The 25,467-nt window shown below is 35.7% G+C and overlaps 3 protein-coding genes across 3 annotated transcripts; 1 reads left to right on the top strand and 2 right to left on the bottom strand.

Moving 5' to 3' along the window:
* Nucleotides 1-1,644: 1,644 nt before the first annotated feature.
* On the bottom strand, nucleotides 1,645-2,672 carry LOC144441235 (uncharacterized). Its single transcript, XM_078130793.1, has 2 exons — nucleotides 2,476-2,672; nucleotides 1,645-1,866 (listed from the first exon to the last, which is right to left on the bottom strand). Exons 1-2 carry the CDS (start codon nucleotides 2,581-2,583, stop codon nucleotides 1,645-1,647), a joined length of 330 nt encoding a protein of 109 aa, XP_077986919.1. The 5' UTR covers nucleotides 2,584-2,672.
* Nucleotides 2,673-12,932: 10,260 nt separating this feature from the next.
* Nucleotides 12,933-19,932, bottom strand: LOC144441234 (plancitoxin-1-like). The gene is made up of 8 exons (XM_078130791.1): nucleotides 19,715-19,932; nucleotides 18,360-18,546; nucleotides 17,649-17,724; nucleotides 17,240-17,403; nucleotides 16,482-16,503; nucleotides 16,113-16,313; nucleotides 15,252-15,493; nucleotides 12,933-14,540 (listed from the first exon to the last, which is right to left on the bottom strand). Exons 1-8 carry the CDS (start codon nucleotides 19,816-19,818, stop codon nucleotides 14,295-14,297), a joined length of 1,242 nt encoding a protein of 413 aa, XP_077986917.1. The 5' UTR covers nucleotides 19,819-19,932; the 3' UTR covers nucleotides 12,933-14,294.
* Nucleotides 19,933-21,028: 1,096 nt separating this feature from the next.
* Nucleotides 21,029-25,111, top strand: LOC144441069 (uncharacterized). Its single transcript, XM_078130593.1, has 4 exons — nucleotides 21,029-21,474; nucleotides 22,270-22,508; nucleotides 22,988-23,320; nucleotides 24,300-25,111. Exons 1-4 carry the CDS (start codon nucleotides 21,146-21,148, stop codon nucleotides 24,563-24,565), a joined length of 1,167 nt encoding a protein of 388 aa, XP_077986719.1. The 5' UTR covers nucleotides 21,029-21,145; the 3' UTR covers nucleotides 24,566-25,111.
* Nucleotides 25,112-25,467: the final 356 nt, after the last annotated feature.

Raw genomic sequence — 25,467 nt, 5'->3', positions numbered from 1 at the left:
TTATAGAATTGTAGATATTATCATTTATGATGATGACAGACCGGAGAGAATTTCCAGCTAAGTTTATTTTCCAGCGACAAGCTGGAATTGTTAGATTTGAAGATTTGCTACGAATTTATAGGTGAGTTCGATCGTAATTATAATCCTATTTTTAACATTTCAATTATTGAAAAGAAAGATTAATGAGAAATAAAGAAAAAGGAAGACATATGATGTCGCAGTACCAGAAATATCGAGTTTGTGTCAGTAATTGGCGTTCATATTACTTCGAAATGAAGCCTTCACGGTCCGCCACTACTACTATACTTTCTGAACTTGTTTAGAAATGGATGGTATAACATTAGTCATAGTATATATCCATCGTATTTAAAGCAGGTAAAATTCCAAGAACAACAGATCGATGGTGGTATCGCAAAATCATTAATTATACAAATGATTCAAAGAAATTAACAAGTATACGATCAAGCGATATCAGACTTGTGCGGCTTGTTATCATCAGTGCATAAATCAAAGCATATTGACTTAAGTTATCGCATAATTACCAATAATTATTAATTACCAATAATTATTAATTATCTATATGATGGATAGGCTGTATCACTAGCCGTGTCACACTCACACGACAAATGTGAATTTCGCGAAACTCTAGAAGTAATATCTCGAACAGTCCGGAACAGCCGGGATTACTCATGGAGCCCGTAGCTAGTTGCCATGCCTGCCAGGCCCGGTGAATTGGGGATATCCTGTGAACTGATGTTGTAGTGTTCCACAGCCCTGTCGGATGAGTCGAAACATGTGAGAAAATGCTGGCACAAAGAGAGACAGAGACACAGACAGACATCACTATTATATGACCTTCCCTTACAGAAAGTAAAAACTCATTGTGTATTGAAAGTTTCAAGATAAAATGTTTGATTATTAGTAACTATATTAAAATAAGTGTTACATTATCACTTCGGTGATATTGTTGGCCAATGAGAATATCTGACTTGACCACCCACTATTTCTTGTTTTATGTTTACTGACCAGTTGTTTAAATTTTACAACAAATATTTCCATGAGACTGCTGTTGTTTTATTTTCTTACACAATCTTTTCGACGCCACATCCCACTATGAGAAATTTAAATGACACTTCACACACTAAAAACCTCAAAACAGAATGTAAAATAAAATAAAACAAAACTTAAACTAGCACAAGTACTCAAACAACGGTCTCAAAAAAAGAATCTTATAGATGGTAACGTTTAAAAAAACGAACCGGATGGCGGCAAAACGCAGTCTAATATTTTTTTTATTGTAACAGTCGCCGAGGTACAGATAACTTATTTCTAAAAATGTTTTTCTGTTTTAATCCAAGGTAAGAAGACATAGTTTTGGGGAAAGAGATTTTGTAAAGTTTCCTTACTGTATATGTGAATGCCAAGACGCTCGACCAATATTTTAATAAAATATACCAGGTGAAAATAGACCTTCAGTTTTATGAAAATATTGCAATTCAAAAAACTCTTAAAGCATGATCCCTGTTAGGATTGAGTAATTGTGCAGTAACACGTTTCGGAAACACAACACAACGTTAGATAATTGTGGTGTTAATCACGCATTGAACTCGAAATATAAAGTTTGCACCCTGCTTTGTCTCAGTTTTAGAAATCTGCATTTGGATTGCAATATTGAGGATGAAACCAGTCACACAGAGACTCATAAGCTTGTAACTTCTCTTTTTGCGTGCAGTTGGAACAAAACACTTTGCAGCGAGTACGATATGTGTATTTGTAAAATATGGCACAATCGACGCAGAAAAGTGCTGCACACGTTCCTCGTTTTGACAGTGCAGTTGGCTTCCCGAAATTTCCTTCTCTTGTTTTCTAAAAAAGGATACAAACGTAAAATGACATTAGAATGGAGAGGCTGACTTGGTGGATAAATGTAACCTTAATTCCAGAAATCATATAATAAAAAAATGATTTTGATATTCGATGGTCTTGATGAAATAATTATCATAAGAATTATATCACAGGCGATCACCAATTTCAATAAAAATGTTTAGCTGATCTGATTATAACAAAATAAAAAGACCGCCTTGAGACGACAAGGCGAGAGAGACACAGGTAGAGACAGAGTGGGACAGAGGCAGACAGACAGACAGACAGACAGACAGACAGACAGACAGACAGACAGATAGACAGTGACAGTGACAGTGACAGTGATAGACAGTGATAGAGACAGACATACAGTGACAGAGACGACTGAGACATACGTACATACATACAGACAGACATACAGACAGACAGACGGACGGACTGGGCGGACGGACGGACGGACGGACGGACGGACGGACGGACAGACAGACAGACAGACAGACAGACAGACAGACAGACAGACAGACAGACAGGAATAGACAGAAGGGGAATTGCCATGTGTTCAAGGTTTAACGGATGTTAATAATCGCCAAGACCAATTCAGTACATACGTACCCCATTGTTGTCATCCGACAAGTCACCAACGTCAGAGCTACTCATTGGGAGTCCGAGGACATATGAACCCAGTAGACTAAGAAGCAGGGTGATGTAGAAGCTATGCATCCTGATGAGTCAACTGAGATGTATTATAACTAGAACGAAAATACAAGAAGGCGACATAACATTGACTCGTGGAATAGAATTTGTAAAATTTGTGAAAGTGGTGATGTAAAAGATGAATATAACTCTCCTTTAGTACTGTATGTTCCTTCTACGACGATGAGAGGAAAAAAATACATCCAAATAGAATTCATAGCCGAGCCTAATTTTAATAAGTTCATAAGAGTGATGAGAACGAACAAACCTGAACTTCTAACATCATTATGTACATTTGTATACAATGTATTTAAACAAAGAGAGACGCTTACAAGTGAAATAACATAGTACTAGTATTCATTTGAACTAAGATATGTGACTTTGACTTTGACATATTTGTACATTTCTTGTGTTGTATATTGGCTGGATCGAAGGCCTTGTAAAGCAACAAGCATAATTATTATTATTATTATTATCGTTATTATGAAAATACAAAGACCCAAATTATGAGAGTGGTGGTCAGTCATACTGTTCTACAGACTACAAGGTACCTAAACTTGTGAATGTTTTAAACGGTTTCCTATTTTAAGCCACATTAACTTAAATGATGTAACTGTTTTATCTATGTCATTTAGATAATATGGCAACTTTAATGAAAACAGGCAAAAAACTCGCATTATAGCTACGTTACCTCGAAGTTAAAAATGTATTTTTCCTCATTTCCTCAGCAATGTTTACCAAAGGGTCTAGTAAATGGGTATTTCTTAAACATAGTTTGGCACACACGCACGCGCTCACACACACACACACACACACACACACACACACACACACACACACACACACACACATACGCGCACGCACACACGCACGCACACACACACACGCACGCGCTCTCTCTCTCTCTCACACACACACACACACACACACACACACACACACACACACACACACACACACACACACACAAATAAAACAAAGCCAAACATGATGGACCAAAATATGTCGCTTGTACAATTGAGGCATTACGTGAAATACCAACTACATGTTGGGTATGTCATATGGTAGAGTAGTCTACTGAGCGAAACAATGTTGTACACGTGTAAAGAATGGAAGAGCGTCGTAAAAATGTCTGATTTAGAACACAGAAAAAAAAATTAAAATCACCAAACTCTCGATCTAGTCATTACAAAAAAGAAACGGACTTAATCGTAGGAAGACAAGAACGTATGCAAGGATTACAAGTAAAAATTGTCATATTTACCTCACTGGCTGTATCGTACCTGTACAGGCAAATGGTGGCGTTTGAAGCTCTAAGGCAAATGCGATTCACTATTATATAGGAATCAAAGTCCTTGGGAGACAAACCAGGGATATAATAAAGACATATATATAATGACCCATTGAGTAGATCGTAATTCGTCACGAGGAAATTTTTTCTTGACACACCAATACTTTGCATTGAGGATGATAACCGTTCAAGTCCGTGGTGTATCAATTAGTCTCAATTCATGTCTCCATTAAGTAGTTGCAATATTTCATTAGAAAAATTAAGAGTTGTCCGGAAATATGCGTGACCTTTCGTCTATCGTAATCAGTCAACAGTCACCCCCACTCAATGTGTGCATACTCTGATTTGCATGACCTTGCTATTGACATCAAGTACGTCTTTAATTGTGAAAGCTGATACGAAATATCACGCTTAACATTTTTCATTAATTTTAATTTCTAGTCTAACGAACAGAGGCATACATACATACATACATACATACATACATACATACATACATACATACATACATACATACATACATACATACATGACATACATACATACATACATACATACATACATACATACATACATACATACATACATACATACATACATACATACATACATACATACATACATACATACATACATACATACATACATACATACAAACACACATACATCACAAGTACAATATATTGGCAAAGGAAAAGTAAATGAACGGCTTTGGTTAACCTTAAAATAATATCAAATCAATATTGACCTAAGATGTCCAATTATGACATGCGTTTTTTATATGAAAAAGAAGCTCGACATTTGACAATGTGCGGCCTTCAACCAAAGACTCAGTTAGGAGAGTGGGGTTAATGATGTTACATTGTCACATGAAATTATATCTAAGACAGGTGAATACTTTCATACTTCGTAATCTTACTATCTATTAATGGTATGACATATTGACAAATGAGAAAAGTAGATATTTTGACTTTAACATGATTTGGAGGGCACAGGATCACAACAGAAAGGCTTACTGTGATGTATATAAGAGTGCGTATATCAATATAGCTTGCGGCATCTCGCATTCATTTATCCCAGGTTGATGCTAATATTTGGAGCCTGGAAATGTTAAATGCCAGTTTCTCTGCAAACACGGTGACTTTATGTAGCAATGGCTAAATAACTTTATTTTCAATATTTAAACGAATTTTTGGATTTTGCTTTAGAACCGAATCTTGTAAATCCATGGGCATTCCGGCCAGTGAAACTATTAATTTGAAGTTCAAATAATTAAAAGTGGATTGGAATTAGGCTAATGATTATTTTTTCATCACAAAGACCATTTCTGAAATGTACCGCGGATTTTTGTATGTGTATGCAATCGAAAAATCTGTTTGTTACTGACGCTAATCTAGCAAAAGTCAGAAAGAAATTTTATAATTTATGAGGAGTGAATGTACTCAGTACTCACAGGACAATAATACATTTTCGGACGATGGCAGGAGAACAAATTGTTAGATCATATTAGAATTTTTTAGCATAAAATATTTTAAGGATAGTTGAAATAAGATATATGTCTACATTTATACGTTTCCAGATAATGTTTGTTACGCCAGTCAGTTGGTTCGCAGTATTTTGGTATAGGCCAATTCCCACAAAAAGAGGTAAATACTATTTCATTTCATAAAAGAGTGGCATGCAATATGGCATATAATGATGCTATATGATCCGTTTATGGGAGAGTACAATGTGTACAGAGCATGCTTGCACAGTCACGTCTACCGTATTGTCTTCGCCATCCATCAATCCTACGCATACGATGAATATACCAGAGAAGATGAAAGAAAATAACTACATTGAATGAGTGAAAACGAATCAGGTCGACGTCACAAGTGATGAGTATACGATCGCCGCCTTTACGATTCGGGTCACACGTGATGAGTACGTGATCACTGTATTTATGAATGACGAAAAACAGAACGATACATTGTGAATGGCATGTAAGGACAGTTACTAATCATAGAAATACATATATCATAATCTCAATTCATCTATTATCAGCGAGTTATTTTCAGATTTTAAGCATAAAAATGAAACAGGTAAAAGTTTAGAAAGTTGTATTAAGAGGCTAAAGGTAGGTAGGTAGAGAAAGTCGATTTGGATACACAAAATATTTTTGTAGTGAATTACATAAACAAACAATAGACACTACAATTAAAATCACAAGAGGTGAAACAAAACATCGCCTGGCTCGACAAAAATCTTACGAACATTGATACATTTTATCATCTGGCTCAACTGAATAAATCTTACCAACAGTCACAGTGTTACATTTTATCGTCCGGCTCAACAAAAATCTTGCTTACAGAGATATTTGTCAAGGAAGATGATAAAATGTAGCAATTTTAGTACGATTTTTGTTGCTCCAGACGATAAAATGTAGCGCTGTTTGTAAGATTTTTGTTAAGTCAGACGATAAAATGTAGCACTGTTTGTAAGATTTTTGTTAAAGCCAGACGATGGTTCTGTTACAGGTTTCGTGATTTTAATTGTAACAGAAGACGTGCATGCAAAATGATACACCTTGTATCTCACTTTGGCTAATAAGCCTATAACTTAGGATACACGGTAGTGGCGTTGATTCGTATTACCTGTGAGGAAAACGGCAGCAAACGTAACAAAACATTATATGGCCAAATTGACTTTCGATACGTATCTACCTATATGTACTAACGTGTTAAAAATTAAATGATTGAAACACAAAAAATTACAATTTTTAAAAAACTGATTGGTTGTTTGTGATTGAAAATTGATTTCTATGGTAATCTGAAGTTTTTTGTGATTACGCATTTAAATTTTAGAAGTTGTTACAGAGGTAATAAACGTACAAGTTTTTCAGTCGTGTATATAATTCGTCACACCTTAACTCTTATCCTTGAATTCAACTAATGAGTTGTTACTGATACACTTTGTTGTTGATCTGGCAAACAATTTATTTTCTTTTACTTTGGTGCAAAACAAATAACAACAACAACAACAACAACAACAACAAGCAAATAATGAAGTTAATAACTATAGGATAGATATATTAATCCGTCGTACAAACAATTAGAAAAAATGTATAAAATGTTAATCATTCTTATGAATACAGTAGACGGAATTATTCTATGTGGTTTTAGACTCCATCGTATTGATAAAATATAGTGGAACATTGATATTTATCACATTAAATTTATCCTTTCCTCCTTTTATAGTAATCATTTTCTTTCTTCTGACTCACGACATCTGATCTTAGGTAAGATGTTCGTCCTTCTATTTTTTCACAAAATTTGTATCGAAAATTTGATGTCAACATTAAACATTCCGAAATGTCTAAAATTGTCCTTGTTCGCGAAATGGAAAAGCTAGAAGTGTCATGCTAACGTAAACGACAGCCTTGTCGTGGGAGTTTAGGTCACGATGTGGCCAAGTGCAGTTATGACGTACCTGAACGACTTAAAGTAGTGTGTCCCGGATGGAGCATGTTGATCGGCAACTGGTATCTACGTTTACTAATCATTATCAATAATGACACTGTATACATCTGAATATATTGATGATTCAATGTTAGAAAATGTTACGAAATATTAGATGTTTGTAATTCGAGTTCTACTATAGTCTGAATGAGTTCGATTCATGATCAGATTCGATCTAATTTATTCAAGTATCGTGTAGATTTGAGCACGGAAGATTTAGAGGAAACGAAGGACAAACAAGAAGCAAATAAAACATTTTCATACGAGATAATTGTAGGTCATGAAAGCAGCGAATGATATATTATATATATATTATGGGATGTCGAATTGTTTGAAGGGATCTTTTCACAAGAACACACATTAATCTATGGATTAGCAGGATTAGTTATGTTAGTCTGGTGCCAGTGGGATTAACTAAGTCTAATTCTTGAGGTCACATGGGTCATCAAACGTCAAGAAATTAGATAGAATAAGGACTTTTTCTTTGACGTTAATGTTTGATTCTGAGAAATATATGTTTTTGAATGTCTATGATATTCCGATGGAGCATGTGACTGAGAGAGGAGGCCGGTGAGGGCGGAGTGACACGACGTAGATATGTTATGTGTATCTTTCATTCTTTAGGGAGCCTTAATAAGTAATTATAAGTGGGGGGGGGGGGCGAAGATATTGGGGGGTCATATTTACAAATCGGTTCTAGGGGAGGGCCATGTTTTAGACAAAAAAGAATTCGGGGAGGGTCATATATTACTGTATTATCTAATTTTACATTATTTGTTGATTTGCATGATCCCACTGCTGCCACCAGTTCAATATCCCAATGCTGAACATCCCACAACTGCCACCATTGTAATGTAATGTTAGAACATATATCAGTCAAATCTAAATATTTGATAATAGTCACATCAGACTAGATCATCTACAGTTTCCCTATTGGTTTCTGAGAGGTTGTATCAGATAGGGCCGCTGAAAGGTAACTAGAAACGGGCTGTAGTTATGGGGGGGGGGGTTGCACTGACTTCAGTTATCGGGCGAGGGGGGGGATTCGCACTGACTTCAGTTATCGGGGAGACGAATTCGCACTATGCCATCGTAAAACGTCACTACGTAATGATTACTGTTTGATAGCACAGAAGAATGAGACTCGAAAGAAAACACTAGTCGAGCAAATGAGCACCCCAACGACAACACTTTCAGTCTACTCTTGGTCAAGTAAGTTGCCATCGTGCTGTCAATATCTACATGTAGATCACATTCTGTATACTAATAACGGCACTGAAAGGCAAAACTGATATAGAAGCCGTACTGTCGAAGATAAAATGCCTTTCGAATACAAAAATATATTATCTGTGATGTAACTGGACTGATCGAGATTGAACTCATATCAGCAACATGCAACAACTCTAACATTTAGTCTAATGTTTTGAGTACCTAAGGCAATTTACACTATATATGTAACATAATATCATCTCAACAAATATCAAGATATTTATTTCTTAGCAATAAACAATATAGAATCAGAAAACGAGTGGAAATAAATAAATAAATGAGATAAAATGCTAGAGAGAGTAGGGTTATTGAAATCTTAGGGTGTTTGTGTTGTTGTTGTTTATCGATCTGTTCTTCATTCATTATGAGGATGGGCTTCCGTCTCACGAAATAACCAAGTTTTGCATCATATCACCATAGCAACAGATGCTTAGTTACTACAAGGAGCTCTCTCCCCTTTTACCTCCATAGTTACGAGCAGTAGGGTTCAACTGTAATAATGGTTTCGATATTGTAAGTATTCTCGCAAACCAGAGTTATTATTTCTACCACTACATTTCGAAATAAATAGTGGGAGGCTCGTTAAGAACGTTGCCGTAAAACAGGTCGTGGTTTGCGACGATGTATTGTAAGTAAGTAGTAATTCCAATTTCGTCGAATGGGATTCATTCTTGTTGCCAGACCAGTTCAAGTGAGTTATAGGGAAGTCATCGGTCTGTTAACATTAAAGCAATTTGACATTATGACGAGCAAAAGACTCCTTCAACAAACCATCGTACACACCTACACAGAGAGTGAGCTATTCCGGTCCGCAATCAATAGTATTCAGGATATTGCTGAATTCTTCATACCCGGAGTGTATGCTTTTTGTTGGCGCCTACGTCACGTTTGATTTAAAGTAAAGGTTGTACAGTTTCTGGGTTATAAGGTGAAATGAATCTGTTACACGTCTTATGACACGTATTTTAAACAAAGTTTCCCGAATGAGCTCTACTTCTTGTTAAAAGGACATCCCCATGACCCAGTTCTACTTGATCGGTCAACTACATGTGCTTCATTTTTCTTCAACTGAACACTATTTTAATTTGTGTGAGTCAGAGTTCATGGAATGTATACTAGTCACAGCCTAAGGTAACCTACAAACATCACAAACAGTCTGTATATAAAGCATAACTACTATTTAATTTCACTCTTGATCGGACTTTTCTTTTTCCAGCGTATGTTGGCATAAACCCTGAATAGTGCGTTTCGCGTAAACTGCAGTAGCCAAACCATACCTATCTTGTATATTTGTATTAGACCATCATAAATTTACCTTTGTAACGTACCTCCATACCTCCATTTCGTGACCAAATTTAAGTGGAGGATTTACCCCGTCATGAGTTTATTTATATATACAGTATTTTAAATTACTCCTTACCGCCAGAGACCCGACAGTACCGCACTACACCACACTGCACTAACCCATTTCAATCGTCAGGTTTTTTTATCTTAATTTGCAAGAGAAAGGGCAAAATATTCAATGACTTATACTGTCACTCATTTTTAACAATCCTAGTACCGTCTATGTACTACATGTAAACTGCAATGTATAGTCTTCGCTATGCGTTGATATTTCGCTGACAATTTTGGATCTTTCACCATGCGCTTTTGTTTTCCGTCCCAACTTTATGATAATATGTAAGAACGTACTGCAAAGCACGTGTCTAATTAGCTAAAGAACACGTGACGTCGCTGGTTTATGGGCGGCGGCGAAGGATGTGTTGACCCTTGACCCAGACTGTTCACAACTATCGTCATTATTTATTCATTCATAATAATATCGTTGGGATTATATGATTAGTGACCCATTTCACTGACCCTACTACATTACGTCTGGAACAAACCATTTCTAGAGACAAGGTTACAAAAAGGGATTATATATAAATATACCACAACAACCCACCCCATATTATTTCATCTACCAATGGAATCTCCCTAGTTCAATGTTAAAACTCTGGTTGAACCGGTCAAGTGCATTTCTCCATACACAAGACTATACCAACATAATGTATTTATATTGGGTAGAAAATATTTCTGAGAGCGTTGTTCGAAAAAACCCAATGTTTTCTACCTCTACATATAATAGTGTGTAACATGGCACAGTCGACGATTTGGTAACAATGTTTAAGAGCGCCCCCGACGACAATCTCTAATGGTATACCACACTGTATAAGTGGCAGTAAACGTTTCCTCACTTCCCAATATTTTGAGAATTTGAGTTTCGTCTTACCGCTTGGATACAGATCGACTGCTCCATTGTATCAAGACAGTTACATATACTTCATTTTATCGTAATGTACGTATACGATCGATATCAAGATTACACAGAATAAGTTATACCTTGCAAGTGATCAATGAGGAGACTAAGTGTATCTTTATCGAAATAAAACTACACTGGAAGTCTTTTACGAGACGCGAATAATATAAACGTCATGCATTTATTTGTTCATGGTTTTCGTACACTTGAGTATATCTCATATACTGCAATGCTCAACACTGAATAATACACAATCATATGAAAATATTAAAATTAAAGTGATATTGCCAGGTAATTATTACACATCAGCGACGGTTTCCGTAAAGAGTGTCGCAATGTCCCCCCCCCCCCCATTCTAACTTGATTTCAGTTTCTGCAGTCAGATGTAACGATTAACGCAGCTAAGATGTGTTGTCTCCGCCAAGGGAAGCAGTGTAGTTGCTGATGCTTGATGACGTCACCGGCCACGTGATCAGTTATAACCTTTGTCAATAACTGGATCAAAAGCATCGAGGCAGTCAAGAAATACGAGAAGTCACGTTTCTTGCAGACACGTGCTTCCAAGTTTGTAAACGTTTGATACCGTTTGCAAGGCTACTATGAAAATGAAAATAAATGACGGGTTCATCTATCGTATAGATAATTGTAATGAATTGGAATTCAAAATGATGAAATTGTGAAGAAAAAAATTATTCTAAAGAAGATTAACGCCTTTTACAGGACATTTTTACTTTAATTAACGGATCAGTTACCTAAGTCTAAATCAAAATTAATTTACAATATTTCAAATGTTGGCTAAAACGAATAATAGCAATATCATCGACTCCCCCCCCCCCCGAAGAATTTTCTCTTTTTAATCGATTTGTGGAAATGCTTTAAATGGAGTACATAGACTGTTTTTAAACGAGTGTTCTATACATGGTATGAATGTGGGGATCGAGGCGCCTTTCGTGTTGTACTGTCACAACACACTACTTTGTGAAAACAGTGCATAGTTGAATAAGGATGAGAAATCAATCTTATCAATGTATGTAGTGCATCAATGTACGTAGTGCATCAATGTATGTAGTGCATCGCCCGACTCAGTGCATCAATGTACGTAGTGCATCACCCGACTCAGTGCATCAATGTACGTAGTGCATCACCCGACTCAGTGCAGGATAACATGTATCATCTTTATGATATGAAATATGTAAGATTCATTTTGTAATCGGCAAACATTTTGCAAACTTATCTCAGAATGTAGTTAAAACGTTTGAATTTGGTGACCTGTGAAGCAAAAGCAGGCCACGGAGATTCGTTTTTGTGATAAGTACATTGCACTAGTATCATAATCATGTCACGGTGGCAGTTTGTCAACACAACGTACAGAAAAACAGACAAACTTTTGATATAAAGAAGGCATCTCATGACCTATACAACGAAACTGTGTCAAATGGGGTAGTTTGGATGTTAAGTAGAGTATGGGAGATTCATTTTGGTGTCTTAAGATTCAAAACATTGTAACCTAGAAACAATACGAACTTTTCAAAACGTCCCTTAAATACTTGCTAAGCTGTTGACATGCATGCCACGTATATATTTATCCGCTGCCGGATGGTCCGTTTCCCCAGATATTCCGTGGAGGTCTCTCGGTTAAGCATAGACCTAGAATATAAACGTTCACTCCCCGGTATAAATAATTATGAAAGCTTGTCGAAAGAATTATAATGATGATCTAACAAACAAACAAACAAAAAACAAACAAACAAACAGACAGACAGACAGACAGACAGACAGACAGACAGACAGACAGACAGACAGACAAGCAAACAAAACAAACAAACAAACAAACAAACAAACAAACAAACAAACAAACAAACAAACAAACAAACAAACAAACACAAACGTTAAAAACAGACACATAACAGATGAAAGGGGCCAGGAAATGATTTCACATATGATGAAAATAAAAAAAAAATGTATACGCTCATGTTATTTGCGATGACATTCAGATGACCTTTAATAACAAAAAGCACTCTCTTCGATCGCCAAATAAGGAGTGTAAAATTTGAATAAATGAATATTTATAATAGAACCGATAATACCTCTGGCTATGAAAATACAGAAAATGTGTTCGTTGTAAACGGGTTTTTGTAAAACGTACGTTCGTTCTAAACGTCATTGTTTACATAGGAAACAATAGCAAGGGATTTGTTCCTTTGAATTGTGTTCGTTCTAACCGAGTTTTCGTTATAAAGCGAGTTCGTTCTAACTCTAACTGTTCGTTCTAAAAGTCAAATTCTCTACAAAGAAAATTGAAATTGATACTAATGAAAAAATCAAACCAAGAGCTAAAACAAACTGTGAAGTTATGAATATCACCCACAAAAGAAATCTGTTGCAATATAATTACATAATGGGAGACAATATTCTCAAAATTTCTAAGCAGCACTCCTACTTGGGCAATGTACTTTCACATTACTTGGAATGGAAGCACCACCGTATCAAATATCACATCTAAAGCATCAAGTATTTTAAAGTTACTACAAATACATCTACATGACTGTCCTGTCAGTAGCAAGCAAACCAAGGATACGTCCCTTGTACGACCACGTTTAGAAGTATTTGGGATCCTTACAACAAAGTTGGCATAAATGCAGTTGAAAAAAAAATCCAACGCAGAGCAGCTCGGTTTGTCACCGGAAACTACAACCCGGAAGCCAGTGTATCTGATATGCTGAGGAAGCTTCAATGGCCATGCATTGAAAATCGCAGGGCAGCGAGCAGACTAACTTTCCTATACAAAGCTACAAATAATCTAATTGTTTTTCAAGATGATAAACTGTCAGAATCATCATCACGTTCTACTAGAGGAAGTGTACCTGGTTTTATTTCATATCGATCATCGCTAAGAAAAACTGTTATAAATATTCACTTATTCCTTAGACAATTCCAAAATGGAATCTCTTACCACTGTTCATTCAACAACCAAAGACAATAGACAGTTTCAAATCTGCCCTCTCCAGCATCGATATCACCAATCTCATATAGATGGTGAGATCTAAAGGACGCCCCCAGCGTTACACCTGTGTGATGATAATGCTTTTTGAATGTTTACAGTATAGAAGTAGAAGCAGAAGTGGAAGTAATGAAATATATCGACACAAAAGAAACATTTGTTTGGGCAACATATCATTCAGATATAATATCTACTACCACAAAGAGAAATTACAATTATAAAATGTATCATAAATGTTTATCTCAAACTTTCAAAATCATCATTTACTTGTTTTCAATCTATTAATATATGAGATGTTTCCTATGCATGTTAACACTAACCTTTCGTTATAATTAAAATGTCAAAGAGCTAAGTGTCAGCATCGTCATGACATGACAATGTTCATTTCAGAGCATAAAAAGACTCAAGAATAACGAGTAAAGAAAAACATGGAAATGGAAAAGCTAACATCTTTGATAACTTCAAAGTTGTCCCATCGCTAGCTGCATTAATATTAGTATCACACATGTTATTAACTGATCGTTTACTTGTTACAGGTTCGTAGTGCCCGATAACATCATCGAAGTTTTCCCACACATCATCTAATGCGACACAAATATGCCCACCGCCTCGTTTCTTCTGACTTTCCTACAAGAAATCATACCACAAATCTCAATATGGGGAATAGTCAATGAAACACATTGTACATTATATTCGATGGTGCAAATCTAGAGTTCTGCAGCTGGTTGGTCTAGACATCAAAATAGATGTGCTGCTAAAATAGGGATACTAAACAGCACTGTTGGCATGCAGTCAAGTAGACACAGCAAGGCAGATCATTTATGGAAATCTTTCACAAAACGTGTTTAGCCTCAGATCACTTACAAATGAACTTGTCACTGTTGTGTACAAAATAAAACAAACTACATCTGCACTATTACAAATGATTCATTGTTACATATAAAATTTCGCTACAACTTCCAATATACTGCTATATTATAATCCCTTGGGATGGTATTGATTTCCCTTGGATTTGACAATTTCACTCAAATATGCACTGGACTCCGCTTGTGCGTAAATATCGTCAATTGGTCTAAACCTAAGGGTTAAGGGTATATCATCCCGGGGGTGGGTGGTTATTGCTGTATCATTATAATATAATCATTATATAGGTATTCGCCTTGAGGTGTATATAGAAATCAGACAGACAGACAGACAGACAGACAGACAGACAGACAGACAGACAGACAGACAGACAGACAGACAGACAGACATCGGGCACATACAAATGGAGCAATGATATATAGAGAGACTTTTGGAAACAGTTTGTTGTGATGGTACAAGTTTGTATATACTTACCACTCGATTGAGGTCGCCTATACAGGTCCATAAATGATCATCATTGTTAGTTACTGCCCACTTTGAATGGTCCTTGGTAGTGGAATAAGTGACGTCATTGAACCTTAAACAATCAACATTTTCTACCTTGTACGTTTTAGAGCTATCATATTGAGACGGCAAAGGAGTTGACCTCGATGTCAGCCACGTTTGGCTGAACAAATCACTTCCTAATTCTTGTGCTATCAGTTCAAGATAAATATCTATGAAAGAATATATTTAAATTGAGATCAATGCACGGACTAGAACTTGAAAGTTTAGACACTAGAAAATTCAGACAATTCTGGTAAATATTGAAACTTAATAATGGAGTAACCAGCAATTGTCATGATTGACATTATTGATATGCCCGTCGTTTCTCTTGGAAAATGCCTGGCATTATACACTCGATGCTAACATTTTTTCATATAATTCCTAATTTGGAATCATGGTGACTTTTTAGGCGGTTACAATATATGATTATTAACCCTTATACTGTTCCCATTCTTTGATGATCTTTGATTAGAAAATAAAGCCCCATAAATGTTTTTCAAAACAAAATAAATCTGTTTCATTTCTACCACAGACGTATGCTGGAATGTTCCAAATCAGAATAGATTTAAAGTGCAAAACAACACTTCTCAGACACTGCTACAAATGTAGGTATTTCTTACTGGATTACTAGATTAGTAGACCGAGACTTCAAATAAATGTTGATATTCTGAGAGGATTGACACTCAAAAAGATGTTGATATTCTGGAGAGGGTTGAACTTGACACTCAGAAAGATGTTGATATTATGGCGAGGGTTGGCACTCAGAAAGATGTGTTATAAGTACTGTACCTTGATGCCAGTCCTTCGTCTTTGCAAAACTTCGAAATGTTTGTCCACCTAGTGACGTCAGGTCTTGTACGTTTGTCCACACATTCCTAATTCTGACTCCTTCGTTTACGTCTCTGAGTCCCTTCATTAATTCTTTGTCAGACAACGATGCAAGGTCGTTGAAATCATAGGATTTAGGTCCAATATACTTAAGATGTTTGACTTTGGAAGAATACACAAATAAGTGTCAATGTATGACAATTATCAGTCTCGACAAAAAACATAAACAATCAATTTAATAGATATTATTCACCAATATGTTTCTTCGTTCATCCAAGGAAAATACTTTTCACTACGAGTCGCTACACGAGTAGTGACAAAACACTTTACTTTGGTCTCGAGTATTTTTCGGCTGAATGAAGAAAAATATTGGAGAATAATATAATTATACCTAAAATATAATTTATGAGAAATCGGGGAAAATAATAGTGATTTGGAACAATTTAACCCGTATTTCGAGCACTGCAAAACCAGTGACGTAGACACAGGTTGTCATGACGTATATCGTCCCTATGGTATACAATCCATATTTTCTGTTCAAATACAATAACTTGGCTTGTGCATGGTATAACATTATACCTGAATGGTAGACAACTCTTAGCTAAAAACCTGCCTGGTTAATCCCATTACATTCAAATTATCTTCTCGTTACACTATTTGACAAGTTATTGCTAAATAAGTAATTCAAAATTCAACACATGGTTAATAACTATTTGTTGTTGTTTTCCTTTAAAGTAACATACGTCTCGAAAATAAAAATCCTAACCTCCTACTGGTACTTCGAAAACTCAAATCGATTCTCAAGTTAAAATCAAGAAAAAAAAATCAGAGGTCACCGTAGTCGAAAGTACTAAAATTAAGCTTTTTTAGAATCCAAAATGGCCGCCGAATACTATGTTAACTCTAAGGGAAAATAAAGATTGTTAATTTCCTTGAATACAAGACGGTGAATCCCCAAAGTGTCTTTTATTGTTTCAAAGGATCAGGAACAAGTTTTCGTATCGCAATGTTTCGAAAGATGTTTTTTTTAAATATTAATAATATTCAGTGTGGCATATTCTGCCTTAATATGAATTTCGCACCCTTACCAATTTTAGAGAACTCCGGCCATAGGTGACGCAGATAAGTGTCTGTCCATTCGTTTTACCATTGTTAGCAAATGAGTATTGGCCACCAGGACTGGATTTCATTGGGAATCGAGGAATAGAGTGAATCATCCAGAATCCACTCGTTTCATCCACACATAAACTGCCTGCAGTAAATAAATTAGTAATATTGATGCAGACAGTGTGTTCAAAATGTCAGGAAACGATGTCAAGATACATTGTAATTGGACAGTCAGGGCGTGAAAGTTTTGTAAGTATACTCGCTAAAAATTGGGGGCCAGGTATTAAGTGTGCCAATATAACTTATAACGTCAATGATACATAGGCATATAATACGATACTTCACACAACAACAGAAGTACACTGGTTCTGGTAAACTTTCCAGACGTACCTTTTGCATGAGCCCTAGATGAGTAACTGGCCTGGGTATTTGGGGGTTGGTCACTATATTGTAGGTATGCAACACCCTATTTGATATGAGAAAACAAACACATAACAGTAATAATATATTAACAGTCCACAGTTTTGGCAACACCTCAGTTAAAATGAGTGGCCACATGGATGACAAAAAAGGATTTCGAATTTTTTTAAATGTATGTATGTATGTATGTATGTATGTATGTATGTATGTATGTATGTATGTATGTATGTATGTATGTATGTATGTATGTATGTATGTATGTATGTATGTATGTATGTATGTGTGTATGTATGTATGTATGTATGTATGCATGCATGTATGTATGTATGTATGTATGTATGTATGTATGTATGTATGTATGTATGTATGTATGTATGTACGTACGTACGTATGTAAGTCTGTCTGTCTGTCTGTCTGTCTGTCTGTCTATATGTATGTATGTATGTATGTGTGTATGTATGTGTGTGCATGTCTGTCTGTCTGTGCGCACGCGTATCTCTCTCTCTCTCTCTCTCTCTCTCTCTCTCTTATTTTCCGTTAGATAGATAGATAGATAGGTAGATAGATAGATAGATAGATAGATAGATAGATAGATAGATAGATAGGTAGGTAGGTAGGTAGGTAGGTAGGTAGGTAGGTAGGTATGCATCCCGTGTTTATGTGATTATTTTATATATTTACCGTAGAAGCGTAATTATCATATATTTGTTGAATTGTTTGTCCGACAGGGTGATTAAGTTTGTCAATAGTTTGAGTTAACTGCCATGGATATGGATGGTGATTAGAATCCATGTAGTAATTAGCTACTCCATCTTTGAAGTCAGGATTATCATGGTCTGGTATTACTGGTAGTTTGTATACAATAAACCTGGAAATATAAATATAGTAAGATTTTAGACAAACATGGGAAATATATAGCAAGTTTATTGAGTATATGTTGGTGATATTTTCATTTTATAATCATACTTAAACAGACTGAATGACTTGAAATGATAAGTTGAGTCAGAAGGAAACTTTGAACCATTTATACAAGTCATTAATTTCAGCAATAAATGATAATTTTCGCGCAGCTACGCATTCGTGGGGTCGCCATCTACAATAACCAGTGACAGTGTGATTTTTTATTCCTGCCATAGAGGGCATCATTTTTATCAATTCGCTATATTGAAGAAATATAGGGTCGGTCGAGTCAAGAGAAACACGGATGATGTATGACCACCCTAACATGTGAACAAGGTAACATGAATATTTGACTTCCTACTTCCTGTGTCGAAATGATTAGATATTTACATAACATCATACGTTATCGTCGTATAACTTTGTGAGGCACCAGAGTGACACTCTCTAAATTGAAATATGACGAGTACATGCAATTTACAGTTTTCTTATAAATTAGTCTAATAATGGTGCTACGGTACGGTGACGTATGTAAGGGTACCTAAAACTGAGTCCATGAAGTGAGTCTCAGTTTGCAAAAAATCACCATCTGAGGCCAGTCTAAGTTTGCCTGGCAAACTGAGACTCTTAGTTCATAGTCTCGGTTTAATATTTTAGGTACCCTTTATACATACCTCGTACGGTGCTACACACATCTGACGTATTCACATTTCTCCTTGCGCCAATCCTACCTTAAAAGTTTCTTTACTGTTGTGTGACTGACTAAAAATGTTTTATTTAAGACGACCTTGACAATCCCAATTTAGTCGTCTGAAGATCGCTTGAAGCGTGAAACTCTGAGTAACGACCTATTACATCCTTATTCTTTTGACTTTAAATCGGTGTAACGTAAATTTCCCAGAATTTGAAATATGCTAAAATGTCAACTTGTCATTGCTACTTCTACATGACATTGTATATATTTAATTGTAATGCGTCGTGCAAGAAATGAAAACTGTGGAAGAAACACTAGTGAATAACATAATGAATACATTTTTTTAGCAGCTTACTATAGTAGGAGACACTAGAGGGTTGATAGGAAGTATTCACATATTGTCTATTAACTAAAAAATGCACTTCTGTAAAAAAAAAAATCATACCAGTCGACTGAATTTCCGTTTTCGTCCAGGCAAGTTACGGCGCCGTCAACGAAGATTTGGTTACAACTGATAAACATAAGCACGAACGCTACCCTTCCGAACATTTTCAACAGTCTGTACGTCCCTTCCTCCTACGGTTTTATAAAGGACAATTCACGACGAGCGATACCAGGTAACAAACTATAAGTCTTATGTTGTCACGGTACACGGAAGAACACTAGCCAAATGGGCCTGCGTACTCGCCCGAAACTGGTATGACGTCATTCAGCCCTAGTGCTATTTTTGTCACCGTGACTCGAAACCTGGGGTTATTGAATACGGAGAAATTGTGAAAGGAAAGCGGATTGAATAGGTGCGCCGCACACTTTTATAAGTATACACGACTGTCATGAACGCAAAACGAAACTAATTGTTGAAGTGAATGACTTGCGATAGTTCTGGTTATGAAATACATTTCAGCAGAAACGACAGGATTTTGACCTCTTTTCAGTAATCTCGTCTTTATCATACACATCTATAATTATAATAGATAACGAAAATCATAATTAAAGATAATTTTAATCACATGGTATTTCTCAGTCTTTTTCAAATATGTCAATTTAGATTTTTTCTGTCAAACTATCTGTTGTTCATAGTACATGTATCTATTTTCCGCATTTATATATTCTGTTGTTCGTATAATTCAAACACTCTGTAATTAAATGCACACCAAATGAATACAATTAATAATTATTTACAAATGATGTGATGGTAGAACAATAATGTTAATCGTCATTATAATCAAATAGAAGTAATTACTCTCTATCTATGCAAGTCATTTTAAAGCCAAGTTTTCACCGTCCTCATTAGTGTAAAGTGAAAGTGAAAATAACTTTTTAAATTTGAAGAAAGGGAACAAGTTGAGGTGTTTAAGTTAAATATTTCGATTCACCAGTGTCAGTGAAAATAATGAAATAAGAATGTCTTTAAATTTGAAGACAGGGAGCAATTTGAGGTGTTAAGTTGAACATTTCGATTCACCAGCCTTTACATGTAAATGGCATGGAAGTCAGGGAGGCTAATGATTTGCATTCTGCATATCAAGTTATTATTTCTTACACATTGTCGTTTAGATAAAATTATAAAATGCTGATACTTTCAAGTCAAAGAATGTGAAAGAATGGAATGGCTGACAAATAACATAGAAAGGAAAAATAACACACCGAATGAAGACTGTTGTACGCTTACATATCTACCATACTATATGCTTTAGCGTCACGTGACACAAATTGAGGTCATCAGTCACAAGAACGGGAATTCCCATGCCGGATTTTCCAATGCAGATAAAAATAGCTCAATGACCTAATATTCTACGACGATGTCAATGATCTACGTGTACTATTAGTTTGTGCTTTACTTTCGATTCAGATTTCACTCTTTGTCTGTTGGCTCATGCGAAATGTCAGCGTTCCTATTTTGCTAGACATCAAAAACCGTGCTACGTCGAGATACATCGCACCTTGGACTTACACGATGGCAACTCAGAGCTCGTATGCTACTGAACAAGACAATCTCATGCAACAACGCAGGAGAACGAACATAGAAAACAAACATCGTTCTTGGCATCAGTTAAAACAGGAATTCCAGAAAATCAATGATATCATCAACATTGACGTGTCATCAACTGTGAGAGATTTGAACGAACAACAAAGGGCAAGGACTAGTATCTTTGAACAACGACAGAAGTTGATTGACATCGTAAGTGTATGTAGTGAAGTAAGGTAAGGGAGCCGTCAGTAATTCAAAGGAATTGGAGGAGGCCACATTTTAGAAAATGGAAATCAGGGGAGAGGTCATATTTTACTTTGACTCATTTTGTTGTCTAAATTTGCATTTTTGTCGTGATTTTGGCATGATCCCACTGTTGCCGCCTGTTCCAAATCCCACTATTACCACATCCCACCACTGCCACCATTGTAAAGTACCATCATAATGCAGCGGATTACTCTTAGTTGTTGTGGGGAGGGTTGGGTCTCACATTATAAAGGGGGAACAGCATGGCAAGATTTTTGTATGAATGTCTTTAAGTATTGTTATAGGGCACGCACACACAATAAAATACACGTATGTATGCGTGCCTGCATGCATGCATACATACATACATACATACATACATGCATACATACATACATACATACATACATACATACATACATACATACATACATACATACATACATACATACATACACACATACATACATACATACATACATACATACATACATACATACATACATACATACATACATACATACATACATACATACATTACATGTACACATGTACATGCATGCAGACAGACAGATGTGGGTACGTACATACAGACAGACAGACATTCACGTGCATGTATGCACACATGCACACACACACACACACACACACACACACACACACAAGCACACATGCATATTTGTTATTACGACAAACTAAACCAACTTTAAGTATGTTCTTGTATGTGATGCTTATACAAAGAAAAACATGTTATGTAAACTATGTTAATGTATCATCCACAGGAGAGCACAGACTGCTCTGCTTGATGTGCTTAAGCCATTGACGACATTATCAAAACTTCAAAATCAATCAATGGATGAGTTTGTTGAGGAAATATTCGTATCTGACTACCGAGAAGTCTTCCATGATGCTGGTGTCATGGCCATTGCTGACTTTGAGAAAATAGACATGGCTCATGTCTTTCAACCTAAAATGAAGCCAGCGCCTTATAAAAGGTTGCAACAAAGATTGACACAGATCAGTAAGTTACATTCATCACTTCTAACTGGTTACTGCATGTTGAACATTGAAGTTGCTCGTTTAAGCGTAAAAATGATTGTCAAAAACAAAATTTCAACAAACATCAGTGGCTTCTTATTTCTAAAAGTAAACCGCTTCACTAGAAGAAATATTTTGATTGACACATTCAGAAAACAACTGTTTGAAGCCCTGGTATATTCTGGTCTATCGGCTCCGCTCTCATACACAAGACAATTTACATCAGTTGGGTGTTATTAGTAAAGTCTTTTGAATAACAGAATTATAGTGATGATTTCACCAGGTAGATTCTGATCTATCAGCTCCCCCCCCCCTCATAGACAAGACAATTTACATCAGTTGGGTGTTTTTAGTGAAGTCTTTTGAATAACAGAATTATAGTGATGATTTCACCTAAAAATTCTGTCCCACAATAAACTCAAATATTCAAGAGAATTCACTCTTAGTGTTTCATGCTAACAGGTTCTGCAAGGGAATACATGGCAGAAAGATTTGATGCTGATGTCCAGACTGCAGTAAGATCTATCAAAGCCAATCTCCGAAAAATCAACACAGAGCTTTCTAGGTCTTTTAATACACTGACAAAGATGTCTATAGATATGGAGAAGATGGGACACAGCAGAGGCTTGGCTGTGTTTGATGTAATTGGTTTTACTGCTATCGTTACATCTGGTTTGGTAGCATATGTATATTATGATTTCACCTTACCACCTTTGGTATTTCTGGCCACTACTCTAATGTTCAGAAGACAAGCGCTGAATGTATTAAGATGGTTATGTTCAACAGATGAAAGAGGCAAGTCAATTTTACTTCAAATTGAATCTCTCTTTTCCCCTTTATCTGGATGATTAAATCAAGGTTAACTAGCAGGACAGAGTTGTATGTATGTATGTATGTATGTATGTATGTATGTATGTATGTATGTATGTATGTATGTATGTATGTATGTATGTATGTATGTATGTATGTGTGTGTGTGTGTATGTATGTATGTATGTATGTATGTATGTATGTACATACGTACGTGTGTGTGTATGTATGTATGTATGTATGTATGTATGTATGTATGTATGTACATGTATGTGTATGTATGTATGTATGTATGTGTGTATGTGTGTGTGTATGTATGTATGTATGTATGTATGTATGTATGTATGTATGTATGTATGTGTGCGTGTGTGTGTGTGTATGTATGTATGTATGTATGTATGTATGTATGTATGTATGTATGTACATACGTACGTACGTGTGTATGTATGTATGTATGTATGTATGTATGTATGTATGTATGTATGTATGTATGTGTGCGTGTGTGTGTGTGTATGTATGTATGTATGTATGTATGTACATACGTACGTACGTGTGTATGTATGTATGTATGTATGTATGTATGTATGTATGTATGTATGTATGTATGCACGGTATGTATGTATGTATGCATGTATGTATGTATGTATGTATGTATGTATGTATGTATGTATGTATGTGTGTGTGTCTGTATGTATGTATGTATGTATGTATGTATGTATGTATGTATATGTGTGTGTATGTATGTATGTATGTATGTATGTATGTATGTATGTATGTATGTATGTACATGTATGTGTATGTATGTATGTATGTATGTATGTATGTATGTATGTATGTATGTATGTGTGTGTGTGTGTGTGTATGTATGTATGTATGTATGTATGTATGTATGTATGTATGTATGTATGTATGTATTTGTAGTGTATGCATTCAATTCATGACTACACTTTTCCATTTATGAACAGATGGTCTTACTCGGCCTGAGGCCCCTCAAATTGAAACCCATCAGATGTCAATCATCATAAAGTTTTGGACGGACAGCTTAGGTGCAGAACTAGGTCACTTTGTGGATGTCTTGACTGCAGTAAAGGAAAGAGTCATGTCAGAACATGGGGATGGTGGCAGTCAACTTGAACAACAAATAAAACATGCTGAAAGTGAGATGAAAGATTTCCTTGATATGAACGAGTTTGAAGATGAGTTGCGCAAACTTTGTCACAAGAAGCAATAAATGGTGTCTGCATATTGAATGGAGAAAGTTACAAGTTGTTGCCTGAAACATTGAAGATAATAACAACACAGTATGCGTTTAGTCTGTCTTGTGTTTGATATGCTACAATACTGTGCAACAAATGCTAGATTAAAACATAGTATATGTATATGTGTGAGATGTTTATATTACATAATAAGGGTTATTTGCATTTAGTTCAGAATTTAGCTCAAAAAGACAAATATCAACATTCAGTGATTAAGCTCTCTGTAGTAAATACTCTGCAATGATCCAGGACTTAATGGTAGAAGCCGTACTACTTCTCAGACACAAAGTTTAATAAAGAAAGTAAACAAATATCGCCAGACAACAGTTCAGGCAACAGAATTTTATTTGCATCTAGTGTAACAAGCAACCGAACTGCCAAATAACCAGAAAATAATTTTAGGCCTACTCGGCCAAATATTGACTTACTGTAATCAACTTAAAAATTAAAACCATGGATGTTAATGTCATTGATTTCAATTGATTGGTCACAATTAAAGACGATGGATGATTGTACAATAAGGAACATTTGTTCAAAGCTCTGAAGGTCATAGGTCAACATTATTTTTTCTTGTAATCCACACCTCAGCGGTATATATGATTGTTTTAAATGCAATCGAAAGTGAAAGTGCGGTGACTTTAGAATACTATTAAATATTCTATGACAATTACAGAGTATGTGTGTCTACTGCTTGCAGAATGCAGAAACACACTGCATTGCACGAATACTCGGATGACACTACTTCTTCTCAATTATTACTTGGTTCAAATTCCTTCAAACAAGACAGTGATATTGATTCTATGTGTGTATAATTATATGCGTACACTTACATCATCAATTCCTTCAAACTATTTCCACTAAACAAATGCCTTGACTC

The sequence above is a fragment of the Glandiceps talaboti genome, chromosome 10 (assembly GCF_964340395.1).
Source record: "Glandiceps talaboti chromosome 10, keGlaTala1.1, whole genome shotgun sequence".
Taxonomy (NCBI): Eukaryota; Metazoa; Hemichordata; class Enteropneusta; family Spengelidae; genus Glandiceps; species Glandiceps talaboti.
The sequence above is the reverse complement of the archived record's forward strand: the minus strand, read 5'-3'. Positions and strand labels throughout refer to the sequence as shown.

Bases quoted from the DNA above. Each gene is read 5' to 3' on its own strand.
- LOC144441069 (XM_078130593.1), top strand. From the start codon at position 21,146: ATGCGAAATGTCAGCGTTCCTATTTTGCTAGACATCAAAAACCGTGCT. The intron at 21,475-22,269 runs GTAAGGGAGCCG...TATCATCCACAG, and splicing joins AGTGTATGTAGTGAAGTAAG to GAGAGCACAGACTGCTCTGC. The intron at 22,509-22,987 runs GTAAGTTACATT...TCATGCTAACAG, and splicing joins ACAAAGATTGACACAGATCA to GTTCTGCAAGGGAATACATG.
- LOC144441234 (XM_078130791.1), bottom strand. From the start codon at position 19,818: ATGTTCGGAAGGGTAGCGTTCGTGCTTATGTTTATCAGTTGTAACCAA. The intron at 18,547-19,714 runs GTATGATTTTTT...TTATATTTCCAG, and splicing joins AACGGAAATTCAGTCGACTG to GTTTATTGTATACAAACTAC. The intron at 16,314-16,481 runs GTAAAGTGTTTT...ATTCTTCCAAAG, and splicing joins GAAAAATACTCGAGACCAAA to TCAAACATCTTAAGTATATT.
- LOC144441235 (XM_078130793.1), bottom strand. From the start codon at position 2,583: ATGCATAGCTTCTACATCACCCTGCTTCTTAGTCTACTGGGTTCATAT. The intron at 1,867-2,475 runs GTACGTATGTAC...ATCCTTTTTTAG, and splicing joins TGTCGGATGACAACAATGGG to AAAACAAGAGAAGGAAATTT.